This window comes from Mustelus asterias, chromosome 10 (genome assembly GCF_964213995.1).
Source record: "Mustelus asterias chromosome 10, sMusAst1.hap1.1, whole genome shotgun sequence".
NCBI classification, from domain to species: domain Eukaryota; kingdom Metazoa; phylum Chordata; class Chondrichthyes; order Carcharhiniformes; family Triakidae; genus Mustelus; species Mustelus asterias.
The window spans coordinates 62,232,553-62,253,548 of NC_135810.1; the positions used below are offsets into that span (position 1 = coordinate 62,232,553).

Below are 20,996 nucleotides of genomic sequence, written 5' to 3' on the forward strand. Positions count from 1 at the left end.
CTTAACAGTTTTACTCCAATGCACAGCTTGCCTGAACCCCGGAGATCGGCGCCATCGCAGAATGTATTGGGATCCCCTGCACTACCGCTTCATCAGGGTCAACCGGCCTGTGAGTCCGTGGGAGAACAGCTGGACGCTGTTTTGGGGAGAACGCCACCGCAAGCACTTACTCCGGTGTCACCGCCAGTATTAAGGAGGTCACAACGACGGTGCGATCCTCCAGACCGTCTGAACTTATAATCTGTTGACATTTTAGTCTGTTTTCGTACCCCGCCGGCCTTTGTTCTCAAAGGAGGGGTGAATGTGGTGAACCATCGTTGGTTCCCACTGTGGGATTGTTCTAATGTTGTTGTTGGGTTGTTCTAATGTTGTTGTTGGGCTAGGGTGGGATTGATACCCCTGTGGTTGTTACTGTTGTGGCACATCCCAGTCGGGCTCCGCCTCCTGGGAGAGGTATAAGAACCCCTGCTCGGGCGGGACCTCTTCAGTCTGGGATAGTGTGTTAAAGTTCTGTTAGTTCCATTGTTAGTTAATAAAAGCCTTCTTTTACCGAAGCTTTGTGCCTCGTGTCCAATTGATGCGCATCACTAATGTCCAAATTCCTTTTGGCCATTTCATCTGTTTAGCTACCTTTTGAAAATAAAGAATGCTTCCACATCTCTTTCCTCAAACTTTGGAAGAGCCTGTATGAATTTAAATATTTCCCCATTGGGTTCTTGACTGGAAAGAAGTCCTTCCTCACCTCTTTCTTGTGTCTCCTTTTTAACTGCCAGCTTTTGAAGCTGAAATTCTCTGTGTCTCTCCTTTTCTCATTCTTCCTGTTCTCACTTCTCCATTTCCAATTCTCTTTCCTATCCTCCTTTTTCTCCTGTCTTTCTGCTTGTTCTGTATGGACTGCTCTCTCTTTTTCCTTTTCCTTCTCCTCTTACTCCAATTCAAGTCTCTTCATTTGTAACTGTATTTTAACCAATTCAATTGCTTCATATTTTGGAGAACTCTGTCTCTCAGGTATCAATTTGAAATACTTAGCTATACTTTCAATTATGTTAGCTTTCCTGGCCCTTACAGGTAATTCTAACTGGAATTGATTTGCCTGTTCCATTAACTGACTCTTGGTTACTGACTGTAAACTAATTAGGGCTACATCTTCCAACTGTTAGGAAAAATTTAGCAACTTCCACCACCATTTTGGGATTCTAATCCGTACAATATATCTCCCAACACTCCAATTCTTATATCCAGTACCTCCACTCATCTCTCTTTTTGTTTAAGGATTCAGAGAGCCCACCTTATAGCAATAAATCTCAGGCCAATTATTATTATTCGGCATCCAGTAACTTGCTTTCCACATTTCAATGTAATCCAATGAATGATTATTAATTAGTGTCCAATCACCCACTTGACATATTTCAAATCCCACAAGAGCCCCAACTTTTATTACAATCCCAGGTGGTGTTACTACTGGAAAGGCAGATCCCAGAGTGCAACCCTGGTTCAATAAATTACAACTTTTAATTTTATGGTTTGGGAATATGGAAGAACAAAGTCACAGGACTGCCAATTGACGTTTAACAAAAGAACCAAACCTTTATTAAACAAGAAAAAGTTAACTATTATTCACTGCTCCTCCACCCACCCTCATCTTCACAGATGTACACAGATTTTTAAAGATAACACAAGTTACAAAATACATGTTATACTATAATATTCCTGTTAAGGACACAGTCCATGTAAACTAACAGGCCAACTGTGGTCAGACACACCACACTTTAAAACCAATTGGCGAATACCACCCAACATAACTTCTGTGGATTCCTCATCAAACACAGAAACACAAAATTAAACTTACTTAAAGGATTAAGTAGCGTAATAGGGAATGATAGTGTTGCTGCCTCACAGTGCCAGGGACCTGGGTTTAATTTCAGCCTTGGATGACTGTCTGTGTCGAGATTACACATTCACACAATGGATTAGCCATGGTAAATATGTGGGGTGGAGGGGATAGGGTAGGAGAAAGGGTCTAGATGAGGTATTCTGTCAGAGAGAGTTGGTGCAGACTAGAAGGACCGAATGGAATCCTTCTGCACTGCATGGGATTCTATGATTGATGAAATGAAATTAATCAAACTGAAAGGGTGGCACAGTGCTTAGTACTGTTGCTTCACAGCACCTGGGACTCGAGTTAGATTTCGGCCTTGGGTGGCTATCTGTGTGGAGTTTGCACGTTCTCCCTGTGTCTGCGTGTGTTTCCTCCGGGTGCTCTGGTTTCCTCCTACAGTCCAAAGATGTGCAGGTTAGGTTGATTGGCCATGGTAAATTGCCCCTTTGTGGCAGCGGATTTGCAGGGTAAATAAATGAGGTTACGGTGATAGGACCTGGGTGGGATTGTTGGCAGCGCAAGTTCACTGGGCCGAATGGCCTCTTTCTGCACTGTAGGGATTCTTTGATTCAAATATTTTGTTAAAATCTGGGGAAGATATAATAGAAGTATTGCGATTTACACTTAATAAATTGTTAGAAAAAGATAGTTCTAAAGCACTGGCAGATAGCTAACATAATACATATATTTTAGAAGAGGGCTATCTAGGGAATTATACACCAGTCAGCTTAACATCAGAGGTAGAAACATTAATGGAATTCCTTCTAAAGAAAAGAACATCTAGAAAAAATGCATATAATGAATATTCATCATGGATTTCAAAAAGGAAGATATTACTTGACCAAACTTATTGATTTTTTTGAGAAGGTAACAGAATAGACAATAATAATGGAGTTGGTATAATTTATCTGGAATTTCAAACGATTTTCAATAAGCTGCCCATAATAGTCTAATGAAAAGGGTCAGAGAATGCAGAGTCAGGGGACAAGTGACAGAATGGATTGCAACTTGACTTCAAACTAAAGAGCAGGAATTGGGAGTATAGGATAACTTTTCACCATGGCAAGGAGCGTGAAGTAGTGTTGAGGCCATCGCTGTTCACAATCTGCATTAATAATTTAGACTTTGGAATCACAATTTCTAAATTTGCCAATGACGCGAAATTGAGGGGACGCATTGTCAACCTAAAGAGAAAATGCTGGAAAATCTCAGCAGATCTGGCAGCATCTGTAAGGAGAGAAAAGAGCTGACGTTTCGACTCCAAATGACCCTTTGTCAAAGCATTTATTACGACGCGTAGTCAATATTGAGGAGAACTGCAAAAAATTACACAAGGACATGAATAAACTTGAAGAATGGACAAATAATTGGCAAATGAAGTTCAACACTGATAAATGTGAGGTAAATAAAAGTATAGTTTGGTAGGGAGGTCACTTATTACTTGAAAGGTCTGAGTCTAGGTGGGGTAGAGAAGCAAAAGGGACTTGGAGTATAGAAGCTACTTAAGAGGGAAATCAGGAGGGCTAAAAGACGACATGAGGTTGCTTTGGCAGACAGAGTGAAGGAAAATCCAAAGAGCTTCTATAGGTATGTTAGGAGCAAAAGGATAGTGAGGGATAAAATTGGTCCTCTTGAAGACCAGAGTGGTACACTGTGTATGGAACCAAAAGAGATGGGGGAGATACTAAATGGTTTTTTTGCATCCGTATTTACTGAGGAAACGGGCATGGAGTCTACGGAAATAGGGCAAACTGGTAGGGAGGCCATGGAACCTTTACAGATTAAAGGGGAGGAGGTGCTCGCTGTCTTGAGGCAAATCAGAGTGGATAAATCCGTGGGTATTCCCACGGACCTTGAGGGAAGCTAGTGTTGAACTTGCAGGGGCCCTGGCAGACATATTTAAAATGTCAGTATTCACGGGGGAGGTGCCGGATGATTGGAGGGTGGCTCATGTTGTTCCATTGTTTAAAAAAGGTTCCAAAAGAAATCCGGGAAATTATCGGCCAGTAAGTTTGACGTCAGTGGTGGGTAAGTTATTGGAAGGTGTGATAAGGGATAGGATCTACAAATATTTGGATAGACAGGGACTTATTAGGGAGAGTCAACATGGCTTTGTGCGTGGTAGGTCATGTTTGACCAATCTATTAGAGTTTTTCAAGGAGGTTACCAGGAAAGTGGATGAAGGGAAGGCGATGGATGTTGTCTACCTGGATTTCAGCAATGCCTTTGACAAGGTCCCTCATGGGAGGTTAGTTAGGAAGGTTCAGTCGCTAGGTATACATGGGGAGGTAGTAAATTGGATAAGACACTGGCTCAATGGAAGAACCCAGAGAGTGGTTGTGGAGGATTGCTTCTCTGAGTGGAGGCCTGTGACTAGTGGTGTGCCGCAGGGATCGGTGTTGGGTCCATTGTTGTTTGTCATCTATATCAATGATCTGGATGATAATGTGGTAAATTGGATCAGCAAGTTTGCTGATGATACAAAGATTGGAGGTGTAGTGGACAGTGAGGAAGGTTTTCAAACTTGCAGAGGGATTTGGACCAACTAGAAAAATGGGCTGAAAAATGGCAAATGGCATTTAACGCAGATAAGTGTGAGATATTGCACTTTGGAAGGACAAACCAAAGAAGAACGTACAGGGTAAATGGTAGGACTCTGAAGAGTGCAGTTGAACAGAGGGATCTGGGAATACAGGTACAGAATTCCCTAAAAGTGACGTCACAGGTGGATAGGGTCGTAAAGAGTGCCTTTGGTACATTGACCTTTATAAATCGGAGTATCGAGTATAAAAGTTGGAGTGTTATGGTAAGGTTATATAAGGCATTGGTGAGGCCGAATTTGGAGTAATGTGTACAGTTTTGGTCACCTAGTTACAGGAAGGATGTAAATAAGGTTGAAAGAGTGCAGAGAAGGTTCACAAGGATGTTGCCGGGTCATGAGAAGCTGAGTTACAGAGAGAGATTGAATAGGTTGGGACTTTATTCCCTGGAGCGTAGAAGATTGAGGGGAGATTTGATAGAGGTGTATAAGATTTTGATGGGTATAGATAGAGTGAATGCAAGCAGGCTTTTTCCGCTGAGGCTAGGGGAGAAAAAAACCAGAGGGCATGGGTTAAGGGTGAAAGGAGAAAAGTTTAAAGGGAATATTAAGGGGGGCTTCTTCACGCAGAGAGTTGTGGGAGTGTGGAATGAGCTGCCGGATAAAGTGGTAAATGCGGGGTCACTTTTAACATTTAAGAAAAACTTGGACGGGTTCATGGATGAGAGGGGTGTGGAGGGATATGGTCCAAGTGCAGGTCAGTGGGACTAGGCATAAAATGGTTAGGCACAGACAAGAAGGGCCAAAAGGCCTGTTTCTGAGCTGTAATTTTCTATGGTTCTATGGTTCTAAATGCACCAATCACAAACTGATGTGTTATGAGTTAATAAGGACATTAAAAAAATCAGCATTAAGTTTTATTTCAAGAGGGATAGGATTAAAAAGTATAGAATTATGCTAAACATGCATTTAACCTTAGTTAGACCATGCTTCGAGTACTGAGTGCAATTGTGATAACAGTATTATAAAAGAATATAGAGGCACTAGAGAGGATGCTGAAATTTATAAGGATAATACCAGAAATTCCTAGGTATATATATCAGGAAAGGACAGACAGGATGGGTCTCATTCCCCTTGAATAAGGAGGTGGCCAAATAGAAGTCATTAAAATTATGAAATGTTTTGCACAAGTGTGTACAAAGGAGAATCTCTCCACTTCTGGGCAAGAGCAAAACTAGAGGCCATCAATAAAAAATAGTCCCAAGAAATCCAAGAGGGAATTCAGAAGGAACATAGTTTTCCCAAAAATGGTAAGAATATGGAACTCACTACCACAGGGAATGATTGAAGCAAATTGTGTAGATGCACTTGAGGGGAAGCAGGACAATATAAGAGTGAAGTATATAGGATTGTGCTGATAAATTTTGATGACAGATGAGAGGAGGCTTAATTAGAGCATAAATATCAACAAGGACTGACTGGGCCAAATCTGTGCTTTATATCTTTGACAATTCTATGCAAAACCCTGTTCCTTTTATCTGTTGATACATTATCCAAAACCAGAAAATGCCAGTGCTACCTCCTGCTCTCACTATGAACTGGAAAACTTCATTAACTTGTTTCCAATTTCCACACTTCCCTCACCTTCTCTGACTCTTCCTTACCCATTCTCAACTTCTCTGTCTCCATTTCTGCAGATAGGCTATCTACTAATGTTCACTTCAAACGCACAAACTCCGACAGCTACTACAACTACATTTCCCACATCCAGCTACCTGTGAGGACTGCTTTTCATTCTCCCTGTTTCACCATCTCTATTGTATCTGTTCTGATTCTGCAACTTCCACACCAGCACTTCCAAAATGTCTTTCTTTTATCTCAATCGAGGATTTCCACCCAGCATGATTGGCAGGACCATCCACTCTTTCCAATTCATTTCATGCACTTTTGCTCACACCCCTTCCCCTCCCACCCAGAACCACGATAGCATTCCTCATTTTCTAGCTCACCAACCTCTGTATTCAACGGATCGTTCTCCACCATTTCTGTGACCTTCAGCGTAATGCTTCCATCAAACACATCTTCCGCTGCTCTCCCCTTTCTACATTTCAAAGGGACCATTCCTTTGTGACACCTCAATCCATTCCTCAGTCATCCCAAACACTTTCTCCCATCCATACTGCGTCTTTCCATGCAAGTACAAGAACTTGTTCTTCAACCACCTCCCTCCTCATGGTCCAAGGTCTCAAACAACCCTTGCATATAAAGCAATGATTCACTTGCACTTCTTTTAATTTAGTATACGATATTCGCTATGCACCATGAAGTTTCCTCCACCCTGGGAAGACTAAACATAAGCTGGCTGATCACTTTATAGAACAATTCTGTTCTATCCACAAGCAGCACTTAGAGCTTCTACCGCTTGTCATCTTGTTTCTAATATCTGGGTTGTCCTATGAGAAATGGTTGGAAAGATTATGTTTTTAACCACCAGAATTTAGAAGAGCAAGAGGTAACTTGATCAAAATCTTTACGATCCTGAGGGGTATTGACAGGGTGGATGTGAAGTGTATGTTTCCTCTTGTTGCAGAATCTAGAGCTAGGCGTCACTGTTTAAAAATAAAGGATGGGATTTTACCGCCGCTTTACGCCCGTTTTGTGGTGGGAAAATGCCATAAAATCGGGCATAAAGCGGCTAGCGCAAATGATGCTGCTTTTCACGACCAGTGGGATTTTACAGCAGCCTGCTACTGTTAATGCGCATGCGCAGCATCAGGGGTCTGCACATGCGCACTACCTCCCTCTACAGGCTGTCGGGTGCATTAAGCCCCGTCGACAGCCTGTCTGTGCGGCACGGTAGCACAGTGGTTAGCACTGCTGCTTCACAGCTCCAGGGACCTGGGTTCGAATCTCGGCTCGGGTCGCTGTCTGTGTGGAGTTTGCACATTCTCCCTGTGTCTGTGTGGGTTTCCTCCGGGTGGTCCGGTTTCCTTCCACAGTCCAAAAATGTGCGGGCTAGATTGATTGGCCATTCTAAATTGCCCCTTAGTGTCCCGGGTTGCATAGGTTAGAGGGGTTAGTAGGGTTAATACGTAGGGATATGTGGATAGGGCCTGGGTGAGATTGTGGTTGGTGCAGACTCGATGGGCCGAATGGCCTCTTTCTGCACTGTAGGATTCTATGAAAAAAAAACAGACTAGTCCAAAATTTTGCAGACAGAGTGCATACGATTGGCCTGAAAACTCGCAAAAAACAGATGTGGAACCCTCCCAGTTCCACTCCCATCCAACACTTAGAAAAGATCTCGTAAAATTCCACCCAAAGAGTCACTCGTTTAAGACAGAGATGAGGAATTTTTTTTTCTGAGTGTTATGATTCCCTGGAACTCTCTTCCACAAAAGGCAGTGGAAGCAGAATCTTTGAATATTTTTAAGGCATTGCTGGATAGATACTTGATTAACAAGGAGATGAAAGATTATTGGGGGTAGGCAGTAATGTGGGTTTAGACATTGCAATCAGATGAGCCACGACCTTATTGAATGGTAGAACAGGCATGAGGGGTCAAATGGCCTACTCCTGCTCCTAATTTGTGTGTTTGTATTTTCTCTACCTTGCTTCCAAGCTGACCTTTCTGTCCAGGGTTTGCTGCAGTGTTCCAGTGGAACTCAATTAAAGCGCGAAGAACAGCAGCTTATCATTCATCTCGGTGCTCGAGAGCCTTCTGAACTCAACATCAAGTTCAACAACTTTAGTTCATAACCTTGGTCTTCATCTTATTCTCTGTGATTTTATTTGTTTGCTGGGTTGGTCTTATCTTGTTTCTTTATCCTTTCATGTTATATTCAAATGACTGCTATGTAACCATTCACACTTCATTTGACATTAACTTTTTTCTCTGCTATACTTATTACCACTGTCTTTGGTTCTTGCATCATGAAATGTTTTGTTATTTAATATCCCCTCCTCCCCCACCCTATCACAAACCTTCTCCTTTGTTCTTCCTGCTCCTTTCCCCCTTCCACTAGCTTAAAAATTGTCACCTCTTTCTTACTTCAGATCTGTTGAAAAGTCATCTCAATCTGAAATGTTAATTCTGTCTTCAAAGATGCTACCTGACCTGATGAATATTTCCAGCAATTTCCTCACTAAAAAATAAATCTTTATGAGCATATTTAATATACACTGCACCCAAGTGCTATTATCTTGATTTATGCTTCTGCATGTGTTTATTGTGCTGGTGGTGTGACTGATGTGTTCTGCTAGTTGCGCCATGCTGAACATCACTGCATAATATATTGGATCTGAATTTGATCTGGCTTTGTGTGTGCAATCACAGGGCACCTATTGACATACACAGAACCACATATTGGTGAATGGGGTGGGAGAGACTACAATCTGGAGATAATGTGTTGTAAATTGGAAATGCAGTGCTTTTGCATTGTTCTGTTTGTGTGACATGGATGCCATCATCTCAAGTGAGAACACCATCCACCAGGTACACGGTACATACTTTTGCGACTCAGCCAACGTTGTCTACCTGATACACAGCAGGAATGGATGTCCCGAGGCATGGTACATTGGCGAGACCATGCTGACGCTATGACAACGGATGAATGAATACTGCTCGACAATCACCAGGCAGGAGTGTTCTCTTCCAGTCAGGGAACACTTCAGCAGTCACGGGCATTCAACCTCTGATCTTCGGATAAGCGTTCTCCAAGGCAGCCTTCATGACACACGACAACATAGAATCGCTGAGCAAAAACTGATAGCCAAGTTCCGCACACATGAGGACGGCCTCAACCGGGATCTTGGGTTCATGTCACACTATCTGTAATCCCCATGACTTGCCTGGGGACATTGCCATGACTTGCTTGCAAAATCTCACTAACTGTCCTGGCTTGAGACAATTCACACCTCTTTAACCTGTGCTTAACCTTCTCTACACTCACATTGTCTGTACCTATAAAGACTCACATTCCAACCGTTATCTTGTACATTGAGTCTGTGTCTATGTATGCCCTGTTTGTGAACACAACTCTTCATTCACCTGAAGAAGGAGCAACACTCCGAAAGCTTGTACTATCAAATGAACCTGTTAGACTTTAACCTGGTGTTATGAGACTTCTTACTGTCTCAGAGAAGTTCCGAGAGGGCTGGAAAAAGGCTAATGTAACACCCCATGTTTAAGAAGGGAGGGAGGCAGAAGATAGGAAATTATAGGCCAGTTTGCCTGACCTCGGTCGTGGGTAAGATCTTGGAGTCCATTATTAAGGATGAAATTGCGGAGTACTTGGAAATGCATGGCAAAGTAGGACTGAGTTAGTGCGACTTCCTCAAAGTGAGGTCATGTCTGACAAATCTGTTAGAATTCTTTGAGGAGGTTACAAAGAAGTTAGACAAAGGAGAGCCAGTGGATGTGATTTATTTGGATTTCCAGAAAGCCTTTGACAAGGTGCCTTACAAGAGGCTGCTAAATAAGCTAAGAGCCAATGGTGTTAGAGGCAAAGTATTGGCATGGATACAAGATTGGCTGACAGACAGAAGGCAGAGCATGGGGAATAATGGGGTCCTTTTCAGGATGGCAACCGGTGACTAGTGGTATTCCACATGGGTTAGTGGTGGGACCACAACTTTTCACCATATACATTAATGATCTGGAAGATGGAACTGAGGGCGTGGTTTCTAAATTTGCGGATGATACAAAGATATGTAGAGGGACAGCTAGTGTTGGGGAAGTGGGGAGGCTGCAGAATGACTTGGACAGGCTCGGAGAGTGGGCAAAGAAGTGGCAGATGGAATGCAATGTTGGAAAGTGTGAGGCTATGCACTTTGGTCAGAAGAATAGAGGCGTAGACTATTTTCTAAATGGGAAAAGGCTTCGGGAATCTGAAGCAGAAAGAGACTTGGCAGTTCTGGTTCAGGACTCTAAGTTCAACATACAGGTTGAGTTGGCAGTTAGAAAGGCAAATTCAATGCTAGCATTCATTTCTCGAGGGCTAGAATACAAGAGCAGGGATGTACCGCTGAGGCTGTATAAGGCTGTGGTCAGACACATTTGGAATATTGTGAGCAGTTTTGGGCTCCACATCTAAGGAAGGATATGCTGGCCTTGGAGGGAGTCTAGAGGTGGTTCACAAGAATGATCCCAGAAATGAAGGGTTTGTCATATGAGGAGCAGTTGAGGAGTCTGGGTCTATACTTGATGCAGTTTAGAAGGATGAGGGGATCTAATTGAAACTTATAGAATACTGAGAGGACATGGAGAGGATGTTTCCATGAGTGGGAGAGACTAGAACTCGAGGGCACAACATCAGAGTGAAAGTACGCTCCTTTAAAACTGAGATGAGGAATTTCTTCAGCCAGAAGGTGGGACTCATTGCCATAGAGGGCTGTGGAGGCCAGGTCATTGAGTGTCTTTGAGAGAGATAGATAGGATCTTGATCAATAAAGGGATCAAGGGTTATGGGGAGAAGGCAGGAGAATGGGGATGAGAATCATATCAGCCATTATTGAATGGCACAGCAGAATCGATGGCTGAATGGCCTAATTTTGCTCCTATGTCTTATGGTCTGCAAAATCCGGCACTGGTAAAGGTAAAAATTGGAGGATGAGGATTGCGAGGCAGCTCCATAGGCCTCAGAGGGAATCTCTGCTGCTGGATCTGATCAGCAACCTGGGCAGGCACAGAGTGAGGACATGGAAGCAGTGATGATGAACTTTAGAAGAGGGAGAGACAGTAAGAACTCTTTGATTCAATGTCCTTCAGCTAGGCTGCCAAGGCATGTCTTCGGTCTCAAAGAACAAAGAACAATACAGCACAGGAACAGGCCCTTCGGCCCTCCAAGCCTGTGCCGCTCCCTGGTCCAAACTAGACCATTCTTTTGTATCCCTCCATTCCCACTCCGTTCATATGGCTATCTAGATAAGTCTTAAACGTTCCCAGTGTGTCCGCCTCCACTACCTTGCCTGGCAGCGCATTCCAGGCCCCCACCACCCTCTGTGTAAAATATGTCCTTCTGATATCTGTGTTAAACCTCCCCCCCCTTCACCTTGAACCTATGACCCCTCGTGAACGTCACCATCGACCTGGGGAAAAGCTTCCCACCGTTCACCCTATCTATGCCTTTCATAATTTTATACACCTCTATTAAGTCTCCCCTCATCCTCCGTCTTTCCAGGAGAACAACCCCAGTTTACCCAATCGCTCCTCATAACTAAGCCCCTCCATACCAGGCAACATCCTGATAAACCTCCTCTGTACTCTCTCCAAAGCCTCCACGTCCTTCTGGTAGTGTGGCGACCGGAACTGGACGCAGTATCCCAAATGCGGCCGAACCAACGTTCTATACATCTGCAACATCAGACCCCAACTTTTATACTCTATGCCCCGTCCTATAAAGGCAAGCATGCCATATACCTTCTTCACCACCTTCTCCACCTGTGACATCACCTTCAAGGATCTGTGGACTTGCACACCCAGGTCCCTCTGCGTATCCACACCCTTTATGGTTCTGCCATTTATCGTATAGCTCCTCCCTACATTGTTTCTACCAAAATGCATCACTTCGCATTTATCAGGATTGAACTCCATCTGCCATTTCTTTGCCCAAATTTCCAGCCTATCTATATCTTTCTGTAGCTTCTGACAATGTTCCTCACTATCTGCAAGTCCTGCCAATTTTGTGTCGTCCGCAAACTTACTGATCACCCCAGTTACACCTTCTTCCAGATCGTTTATATAAATCACAAACAGCAGAGGTCCCAATACAGAGCCCTGCGGAACACCACTAGTCACAGGCCTCCAGCCGGAAAAAGACCCTTCCACTACCATCCTCTGTCTTCTGTGACCAAGCCAGTTCTCCACCCATCTAGCCACCTCCCCCTTTATCCCATGAGATCCAACCTTTTTCACCAGCCTACCATGAGGGACTTTGTCAAACGCTTTACTAAAGTCCATATAGACGACAACAACGGCCCTTCCCTCGTCAACCATTCTGGTCACTTCTTCAAAAAACTCCACCAGGTTAGTGAGGCATGACCTCCCTCTCACAAAACCATGCTGACTATCGTTAATGAGTTTATTCCTTTCTAAATGCGCATACATCCTATCTCTAAGAATCCTCTCCAATAACTTTCCCACCACGGACGTCAAGCTCACCGGCCTATAATTACCCGGGTTATCCTTCCTACCCTTCTTAAATAACGGGACCACATTAGCTATCCTCCAATCCTCTGGGACCTCACTTGCGTCCAGTGACGAGACAAAGATTTGCGTCAGAGGCACATCGATTTCATCTCTCGTCTCCCTGAGCAGCCTTGGATAGATTCCATCAGGCCCTGGGGATTTGTCAGTCTTTATATTCTCTAACAAACCTAACACTTCCTCCCTTGTAATGGAGATTTTCTCCAACGGTTCAACACTCCCCTCCGAGACACTCACAGTCAACACATCCCTCTCCTTTGTGAATACCGACACAAAGTATTCATTTAGGATCTCCCCTACTTCTTTGGGCTCCAAGCATAATTCCCCACTTTTGTCCCTGAGAGGTCCGATTTATTCCCTGACAACCCTTTTGTTCCTAACGTATGAATAAAATGCCTTGGGATTCTCCTTAATCCTGTCTGCCAAGGACATTTCGTGACCCCTTTTTGCTCTTCTAATTCCCCATTTGAGTTCTTTCCTACTTTCTTTGTACTCCTCCAGAGCTCCCTCCGTTTTTAGCTGCCTGGACCTAACATACGACTCTCTTTTCTTTTTGACCAGTCCCTCAATTTCCCTGGTTATCCACGGTTCTCGAATCCTACCCTTCCTATCCTTTTTTACAGGCACATGCCTGTCCTGTAGCCCTAACAACTGTTCCTTAAAAGACTCCCACATGCCAGATGTGGATTTACCCTCAAACAGACTCTCCCAAACAAGAGCTGCCAATTTCAACCTAATCCCACTAAAGTTAGCCTTCCCCCAATCCAACACTTTACCCTTGGGACACCACTCATCCTTTTCCATCACTATCCTAAAGCTAACAGAATTGTGGTCACTATTTGCCACATGTTCCCCTACCGAAACTTTGAAGACCTGACCGGGCTCATTCCCCAGTACTAGGTCCAGTATAGCCCCCTCTCTAGTCGGGCTATCTACATATTGTTCCAAAGAACCTTCCTGTACGCATTTTACAAATTCCTCCCCATTCAGAGTCCCAGCTCTCAGCGATTTCCAGTCTATACCAGGGAAATTGAAGTCTTCCACTACAACAACCCTATTTTTCCTGCACCTATCCAGTATCTCCTGACATATCCGTTCTTCCACTTCTCTTGGGCTGTTGGGGGACCTGTAGTACACCCCCAACATAGTGACTGCGCCCTTCCTGTTTCTAAGCTCCACCCAGAGTGACTCGTTACACGACCCCTCTGAATTGTCCTCCCTCTGCACCGCTGTAATATGCTCTCCAACTAATACTGCTACTCTCCCACCTCTTTTGGCCCCTCCTCTGTCTCGCCTAAAACACTTGTACCCCGGAATATTCAGCTGCCAGTCCTGCCCCTCTTTCAACCAAGTCTCTGTCACCGCAACCACATCCAAATTCCTCGTGAGCATTAAGGCCCTAAGTTCGTCTGTCTTACCTGCTACGCTCCTTGCATTGAAGTATAAGCACTCCAGACCTCCAGGCCCAGTGAGGTCATCCTCCCCCAGAGTGGTCTTCTTCTTTGCCAGCCTTGTCCCAGCCCCAAGCTTGTCCCCAGCCTCTACACTTGTAGACCTAATATTTTGATTCCCGCCCCCCTGCCATACTAGTTTAAACCCCCCCGAACTGCACCAGCAAAACTCCCAGCCAGGATATTTGTGCCCTTCCAACTTAGTTGTGACCCGTCCTTCTTGTACAGGTGCCATCCTCTCCTGAAAACTTCCCATTGATCTAGGAAAATGAAGCCCTCCCTCCTGGACCAGTCCTTTAGCCAAGCATTCAATTATACTAACTCCCTATTCTTAGCCTCACTGGCACGAGGCATTGGGAGCAGCCCAGAGATGGCCACCCTGGAGGCCCTACTTTTTAGTCTATTTCCCAACTCCCTGAATTGCTCTCGTAGGATCCCCCTGCTCTTCCTATCTACGTCATTTGCACCAATGTGTACAATGACATCCGTTTCTTTATCTTCCCCTTTTAAGATGCCTCCTATCCACTCGGTGACATCCATTACCCCAGAACCAGGTAGGCAGACTACCATCCTGGAGTCCGGTTCACACCCAAATAATCGCCTGTCCGTGCTTCTAACTGACACATCCCCCACCACTATTGCTCTCCTAACCCCTCTCTTTCCTTTCCGGGCCACAGAGCCTGACTCTGGGCGGCACGGTAGCACAGTGGTTAGCACTGCTGCTTCACAGCGCCAGGGTCCTGGGTTCGATTCCCGGCTCGGGTCACTGTCTGTGTGGAGTTTGCACATTCTCCTCGTGTCTGCGTGGGTTTCCTCCGGGTGCTCCGGTTTCCTCCCACAGTTCAAAGATGTGCGGGTTAGGTTGATTGGCCAGGTTAAAAATTGCCCCTTAGAGTCCTGAGATGTGTAGGTTAGCGGGATTAGCGGGTAAAATATGTGGGGGTAGGGCCTGGGTGGGATTGTGGTCGGTGTAGACTCGATGGGCCGAATGGCCTCCTTCTGCACTGTAGGGTTTCTATGATTTCTGTGCCAGTGACCTGGTCACTGTGGCTTACCCCTGGAGAGTCATCCTCCTCCACACTATCCAAAACAATATACTTGTTTTGGAGTGGGACAACCACAGGTGACCCCTCCACTAATTGCTCACTCCCCTCCCCTCTCACACCTGTCACCGAGCCCTTCCTATTATGAGAGACATTACCCTTCTGACCTTTACTCCTCCTAACTGTGACCCACGTGTCTTCCTCCTGATGCCCTGGTGTAACTAGTTCCCTATAACTCATGTCAATTATTCTCTCATTCTCCCTGACTAGACCAAGGTCAGCAATCTGCAGCTCCAGTTCCGTGACGCGGTCCCTCAGGAGCTGCAGTTCCACGCACCTGGTGCAACTGTGGTCCTCCGGGAGGCTAGGTGTTTCCAGGAACTCCCACATCCCACACTGGAAGCACCAAACTGGCCTATCACTCATAGTTACCCTTATCCTATATAGGTTTGGATAAAAATAACTTACCTTGCCTCACCCTTTCTGCCTAAGCCCTGTGAGCCAAAGCCCTGACAGCTTTCACTCAGCTTCCCACTCACTCCACTGCCCACTCCCGACACTGCCCGCTGTATACTGCAGCCTACCTTTTATACTTCACGTGCTTAAAAAACCCTTCCCAGACTCCTTAGCAGCCCACTTCCGGTTTTCACTTTAAACTTAAGAAAAATACTACTACAAAAGTAAAGGCCAAAAAAAAAACACACACTAACTGACTAATTAAATAAATAAATAATTCAATCAATCTCTCACCAGCACTCCTGCCTCCAATCACACCCTCTCTGCTTGCTCCAGTAGAAATGCCACCTCTTTCACACACATTACTGAGGAGGCAATCATATGACCCCAATGTCACTTCACAATCTCCGTAATAAGGTTTGCTCCTCCTGCTGTCTATCATAAGGCAAAAAGGAGGCTGGGTCCTATGGAAAACATGAAGGACACTCAGGGCATTAAAACAAACCTTGAGTTACATCATTACCAGAGATGCAAACAAGGAATATAACATAATACGGTCACGCAAAAGCAATAATTGAAAGAATTTCACCTGTGATAACCCCATCCTGTGCTCATGGTGCATTAAATGTACGCTTGCCAGTGCAATGTCTTGGTGCTCCACCCTTGCTCACAATGGCATTGGGGGAAGCTTGGTGACTGTGCTGTTATGTCCACCCTGATGGTCTTGGACATGGTCCTCTGGCTGGGGATTCCTCAGTCGTTGTGACCTGAAAAGATACCACGGACACTGGCAGAGGGGCAGCGAAGCTGCCACCCTCATCCAGCGTACCGTGAGAGGTGCCCAGAGAGATGACAGGTGGCCTGACCACCAGTGTGAGACATGAGTGGACCTCCCTGCTCACCAATGATGGACAGGAATCCTAGCAGAGAGACAAGGTGCCTCAACCATCTCTCACACTGGCAATGACCTCCTGAGGTCAATGCCTGTGTGAGAATTTGCAGGTCCAAGTGCGACTCCAGAAACCCCTGGTTCTGTTTCTGGAGCTGGCTCTCCATGAGAGCCCCACTCTCTCGATGGAGATGGTCGTGTGCTCCGTGCTCTGGGGCAACGCGGTGCTAAAGTTCCGCATAGACTCGTCCTTGACACAGAATATGGCACACAGACCCTGAGGGATCTCAGCCAGATCTTCCCACGCACTTCACTGGACATCCAGCATCTGGCAGCTGATGGATGAATCCAAAGGCTCATCATCTGCATCGGACCCAGCATGGTCCCGGTCTCCAGCACTCCTCTGACAGCCTGCGCTTGTATCTGAGGTGTATCTATAGTGAGAGGGGGTGTGATGCAGTGGATGTGTGTTTAGCTCTTCCCCTGGTGTCATTGGATAGTCTTCAGGGTCCTGGGTCTTTGGAGCACGGCGCATCTGAGGGAGGAAGACAACATGTCAGTGGTACCACTCGTAGTCAATGTGCATGCTACGCATACTAGTGAGACTATGGACAAGACCATCATGGTGGCATTGTCATTGCTGGATCACTAAGGACTGTTTTTTTTGGGATGAGAGGACGCAACATTGTTTGCAGTCTCTGCCTGTCCCACATCTGTCCACTGGACTCCTACCTTCCTCCGAGACACCTGGCTCTCTGTGGCGTAATGACCTTGGTGGGCATTCACACTAGAGCTCCAGGGTGGCCATCTTACATTTGCCTAGGAACCAGGTTGAAATGTCCATCATATTTGCACATCTGACACTTATATGCACCTTGGGCTAGTGGTCTGATCTCTCAACCTTAGCAGGCACAAGTATATGTACCTTCAGTTGCTCTGAATTCTACACTCCTGAACACCACAAAGGATGACCATCCTTCAGGTCTTCTCCGCACAGCATACCAAACCAGTATGGCTCTCACACCTTCCACAAGAGCACACAGGCACTCGTCCAATAAACATTTCCCTCCCTCCTGGTGTGTTGAGTGGGTGCTGATGCCATAACTGTAGCTTATATTTGTACATCTCCCTGTGCCTCCTCTGTAACTCCTAGCCTTCAGGGTGCTGCCTCAGCTGATTGGAACCTCCCACCGGGTTCCTATTGGACCAGTAATCACCAAACTTCTGCCTCCGCTGGTAGCCCTTCTCCAATGTGGGGGCACATTTCACACTGGCTAGCCCTTAATTGGTTGGCCCAACCAACCTCACATGTCCAACAGGTACAAAATTCAGGCCTTAGACTCAAAGAAGTAACAGTCATAACATTGTGATGAAACTTGAGTCCTAATAAGCACTTTGCCATGGGACAAGATTGATAGTTAAGAAGCTGTTTTCTTCAATGATAGAGGCGGAAATGATAGCTGGCAGATTTCAAGGAGTTATTGCTTGAATAATATTGAGCCTATCAGATGTAAACCTGCCTTCTCAACCCAGAGAAAAAAAATCCCAATGAGACATCCATACTCTGACTATAAACGAATCACTAAATCAGACTTATGCCAACATTTCTATTCATAGTCCAAACTCTGTTCTTACACATGGACAGGCTTATGTTATTTTTTTCTAGAGTAACACATTTTGATTCTGTTAAAATCTTTGGTGAAAGAAAAACTGGAAATCCTGCATTTGAAGTACTGTTGCAATAAAGATGTTAATTTGATCACAAAGTTCTGTGAGTCTTCACTAGTAATGCACTAGACGACAGTATATAAAGAGATCAAGACCACATGATTTGTACATTGTATTAAGAAATTTGGCATTTTGTTTTCATTGTAAGTCATTCGTGTTATTTGACCACAATGACCATGTGTATGGACACATTGATGTATTATGTGCATGGAACATAAAGTTTATTTATTAGTCACAAGTAGGCTTACATTCACATTAATGAAATTACTGTGAAAATCCCCTAGTCACCACACTCCAGTGCCTATTTGGGTACACTGAGGGGGAATTTAACATGGCCAATGTACCTAATCTGCACGTCTTTGGACTGTGGGAGGAAACCAGAGCACCCGGAGGAAACCCACGCAGACACAGGGAGAATGTGCAAACTCCACACAGATAGTGACCCAAGCCGGGAGTCGAACCTGGGTCCTTGGCGCTGTGAGGCAGCAGTGCTAACCACTGTGCCAGAACATATGTGCTATATAGGGCACATATAAAGTCAAGCAGAAAACCAAGTAGGAAGGAATTTTTAATTGTCATGCACAGAAGAATGCAGATGGTGAATCGCAGCAGAACAAAGCATTACCACAAATTGGAGCAGATGTTGTGTAATTGTTAACAAAGGTTGGAGGGGATGAATAGTTTAAATAGATAAAGCTGCCAATGACTGCAGAATATCTATGTTATTGAAGTGTTCTCATGTGACTTACAAGTTAAGCAAAGTTAATCTGTTTTATAAATAATTTCGGTCTTGCACATATGATCAGTATTTACACTCTCTATACTATTTGCATCGTTCTATCCATGGTACAACATGAATCAGAGAAGAGCTGTAGTGAGATACTGTACTTCACTACTATTATCAAGCACCCGCATAGAAGCAATGGCACCTGGAACGAGCAGGAGAAAGGAAGAGCAGGACTAACTCAGAAGTTGGGAAAAACATTTTAAAAAAGGAAAGACATTTCTAAGTTCCCAAAAGTTGTTAATCGGGTTATATTGAAGTTGAAAAGAAAATAACGCTAATATCTGGAATAAAATGTTGTTTTGTTTAGTAATAAAACATTTTGGTAAGCTGCACTAATTGTTTGAGTGATTAAACACTTTTACCCTCTTTTTAAGATATATTTTATCTTTCACTTTGTAAATCTCCGAGTAGCAACACATGGCTAACGGTAACCGGAATGTGCTCTGACCATCTGCCAGTATCTACTGAGCTTCTTGTTGGATAAGAGCACTCAAATGTTTCTGTTCTTCATTTGAAGAAGTAACTCACGGTTGCTTAACGTTTCCTTCAGATAGACTGATTCAAGAATAAGAACTCGCCGTGTTGAAAAAGGAACGGTATTTTTGCATTCTCGAATTCCAAAGTACAACTGGTAGATAATTCACTATTCAAACCTATTGAATTACCACACTCCCAAGACTTCTTAAATAGTAGCTTTCTTTCCTGCCAACCTTCCTTTCAGAAAGTGAGAAATACAACAACTGATTAATGCAAGGTTGCTGCAGAAGAGTAAGGCAGGTGGACCAACAGCAAGTTCTCGCACCTCTAGCTTTCCGCCAGTGAATGGGTCTGAGTTGATTCGTTATATTTGTGTGTCTCTCTAACAAGTTGCAGACGTTTATCCGGCCGCGTTATACAGAAACATTCTCAGAAATCCTCATGTGTTATGGTGTACAATTGATAAACACTGGAGTCATTCCGCTTCAGGTGAAGGCCAGTGAGACGAACTGGGATGCGGGGCCAGAGAGTCAGTACTCGGAAAACTAAGTTCATACTATTGAACTTCAGCCAAAATATTTGTCAGAATGATAACATCTCTCGCTCTCTCGCGCTGGATCTTGTTACTTGGGTCTTATTTTGACGAAAAACATTACATTTGTCAATATTTACACAAATTGTCATCGGCTCCATTATTTTTTTATCAGTTGTGGGTTTAGAATTGCCAATCATTGGTAGTCAATAAAATAAGATCTGTGCATTTTTATGTAAGATAACAGCTGTTGCTCCGTAGATCTGCACTTAGACCTCGGTTCGACAACTTAGATCTAAATACAGAACATTAACTTCACCCAGGCAAAGGTTTAATTGAAAAAAAAAGGTATGTAGTTGGATACTGTCACGCTAACAGCGGGTGGCACCGCTACTTGAGCTGAGCTCTGCTGCTCCACGTCAAGTTTGCAAAGGCACTCGGATTTGTAGCGGATGAAAGCGCAGTCCCACTTACCGCTGTTCCTCAGTTTCTTGTTCCTGATGACGGAGACGATCACCAGGAAATTGCCCAGGATGTCCACGGCGGTGGTGAAGATCAGGACGCTGGACAGCACAGTCACTGCCCAAGCGGGCCGGGGGGTCCCTTCCAAGGTCGTAGCCCTGGAGAAAGCCGAATAATTCTTCAAGGAGGCATTATGTGGCATGACTGGAAGTTTTCTCTCGCACCCTCCGACAGCTTTTAGAACGGGAAGGGGGGGGGGGGCGAGTCGATTCTATTTTTGTTGTTGTTGTTTTAGAAACAGCCGTCTCTTTTGCGTCTTGTTGCCATTTGGAAAAGAGTAACTCAAACCCCCGGTAAGAGTGGCGAGGTTTTTTTTAATGGGAGCAAATCTATTACGCAGGCTAGTTATGCATTCACTATTGATTAGATCGAGGTCAGCACCCACATCCTTTATATCTGCCTTCCCCTCTTTGTCTCTCTCTCTCTGTATCTGCCAAGACAACCTCTAGACCTGCTGCCAGGATGATGAATTAAGGGCAGCAGCCAA

At 44.7% G+C, this 20,996-nt stretch overlaps 1 protein-coding gene across 1 annotated transcript in view; it reads right to left on the reverse strand.

Annotated features, from left to right (window-relative positions):
• Positions 1-20,651, reverse strand: part of mtnr1bb (melatonin receptor 1Bb) — a 115,884-nt gene extending 95,233 nt beyond the window's left edge. Inside the window, exon 1 of the mRNA XM_078221435.1 lies at positions 20,462-20,651. Within this exon, the coding sequence (XP_078077561.1) occupies positions 20,462-20,651 (190 nt within the window). The remainder of the gene's footprint in view (positions 1-20,461) is intronic.
• Positions 20,652-20,996: the final 345 nt, after the last annotated feature.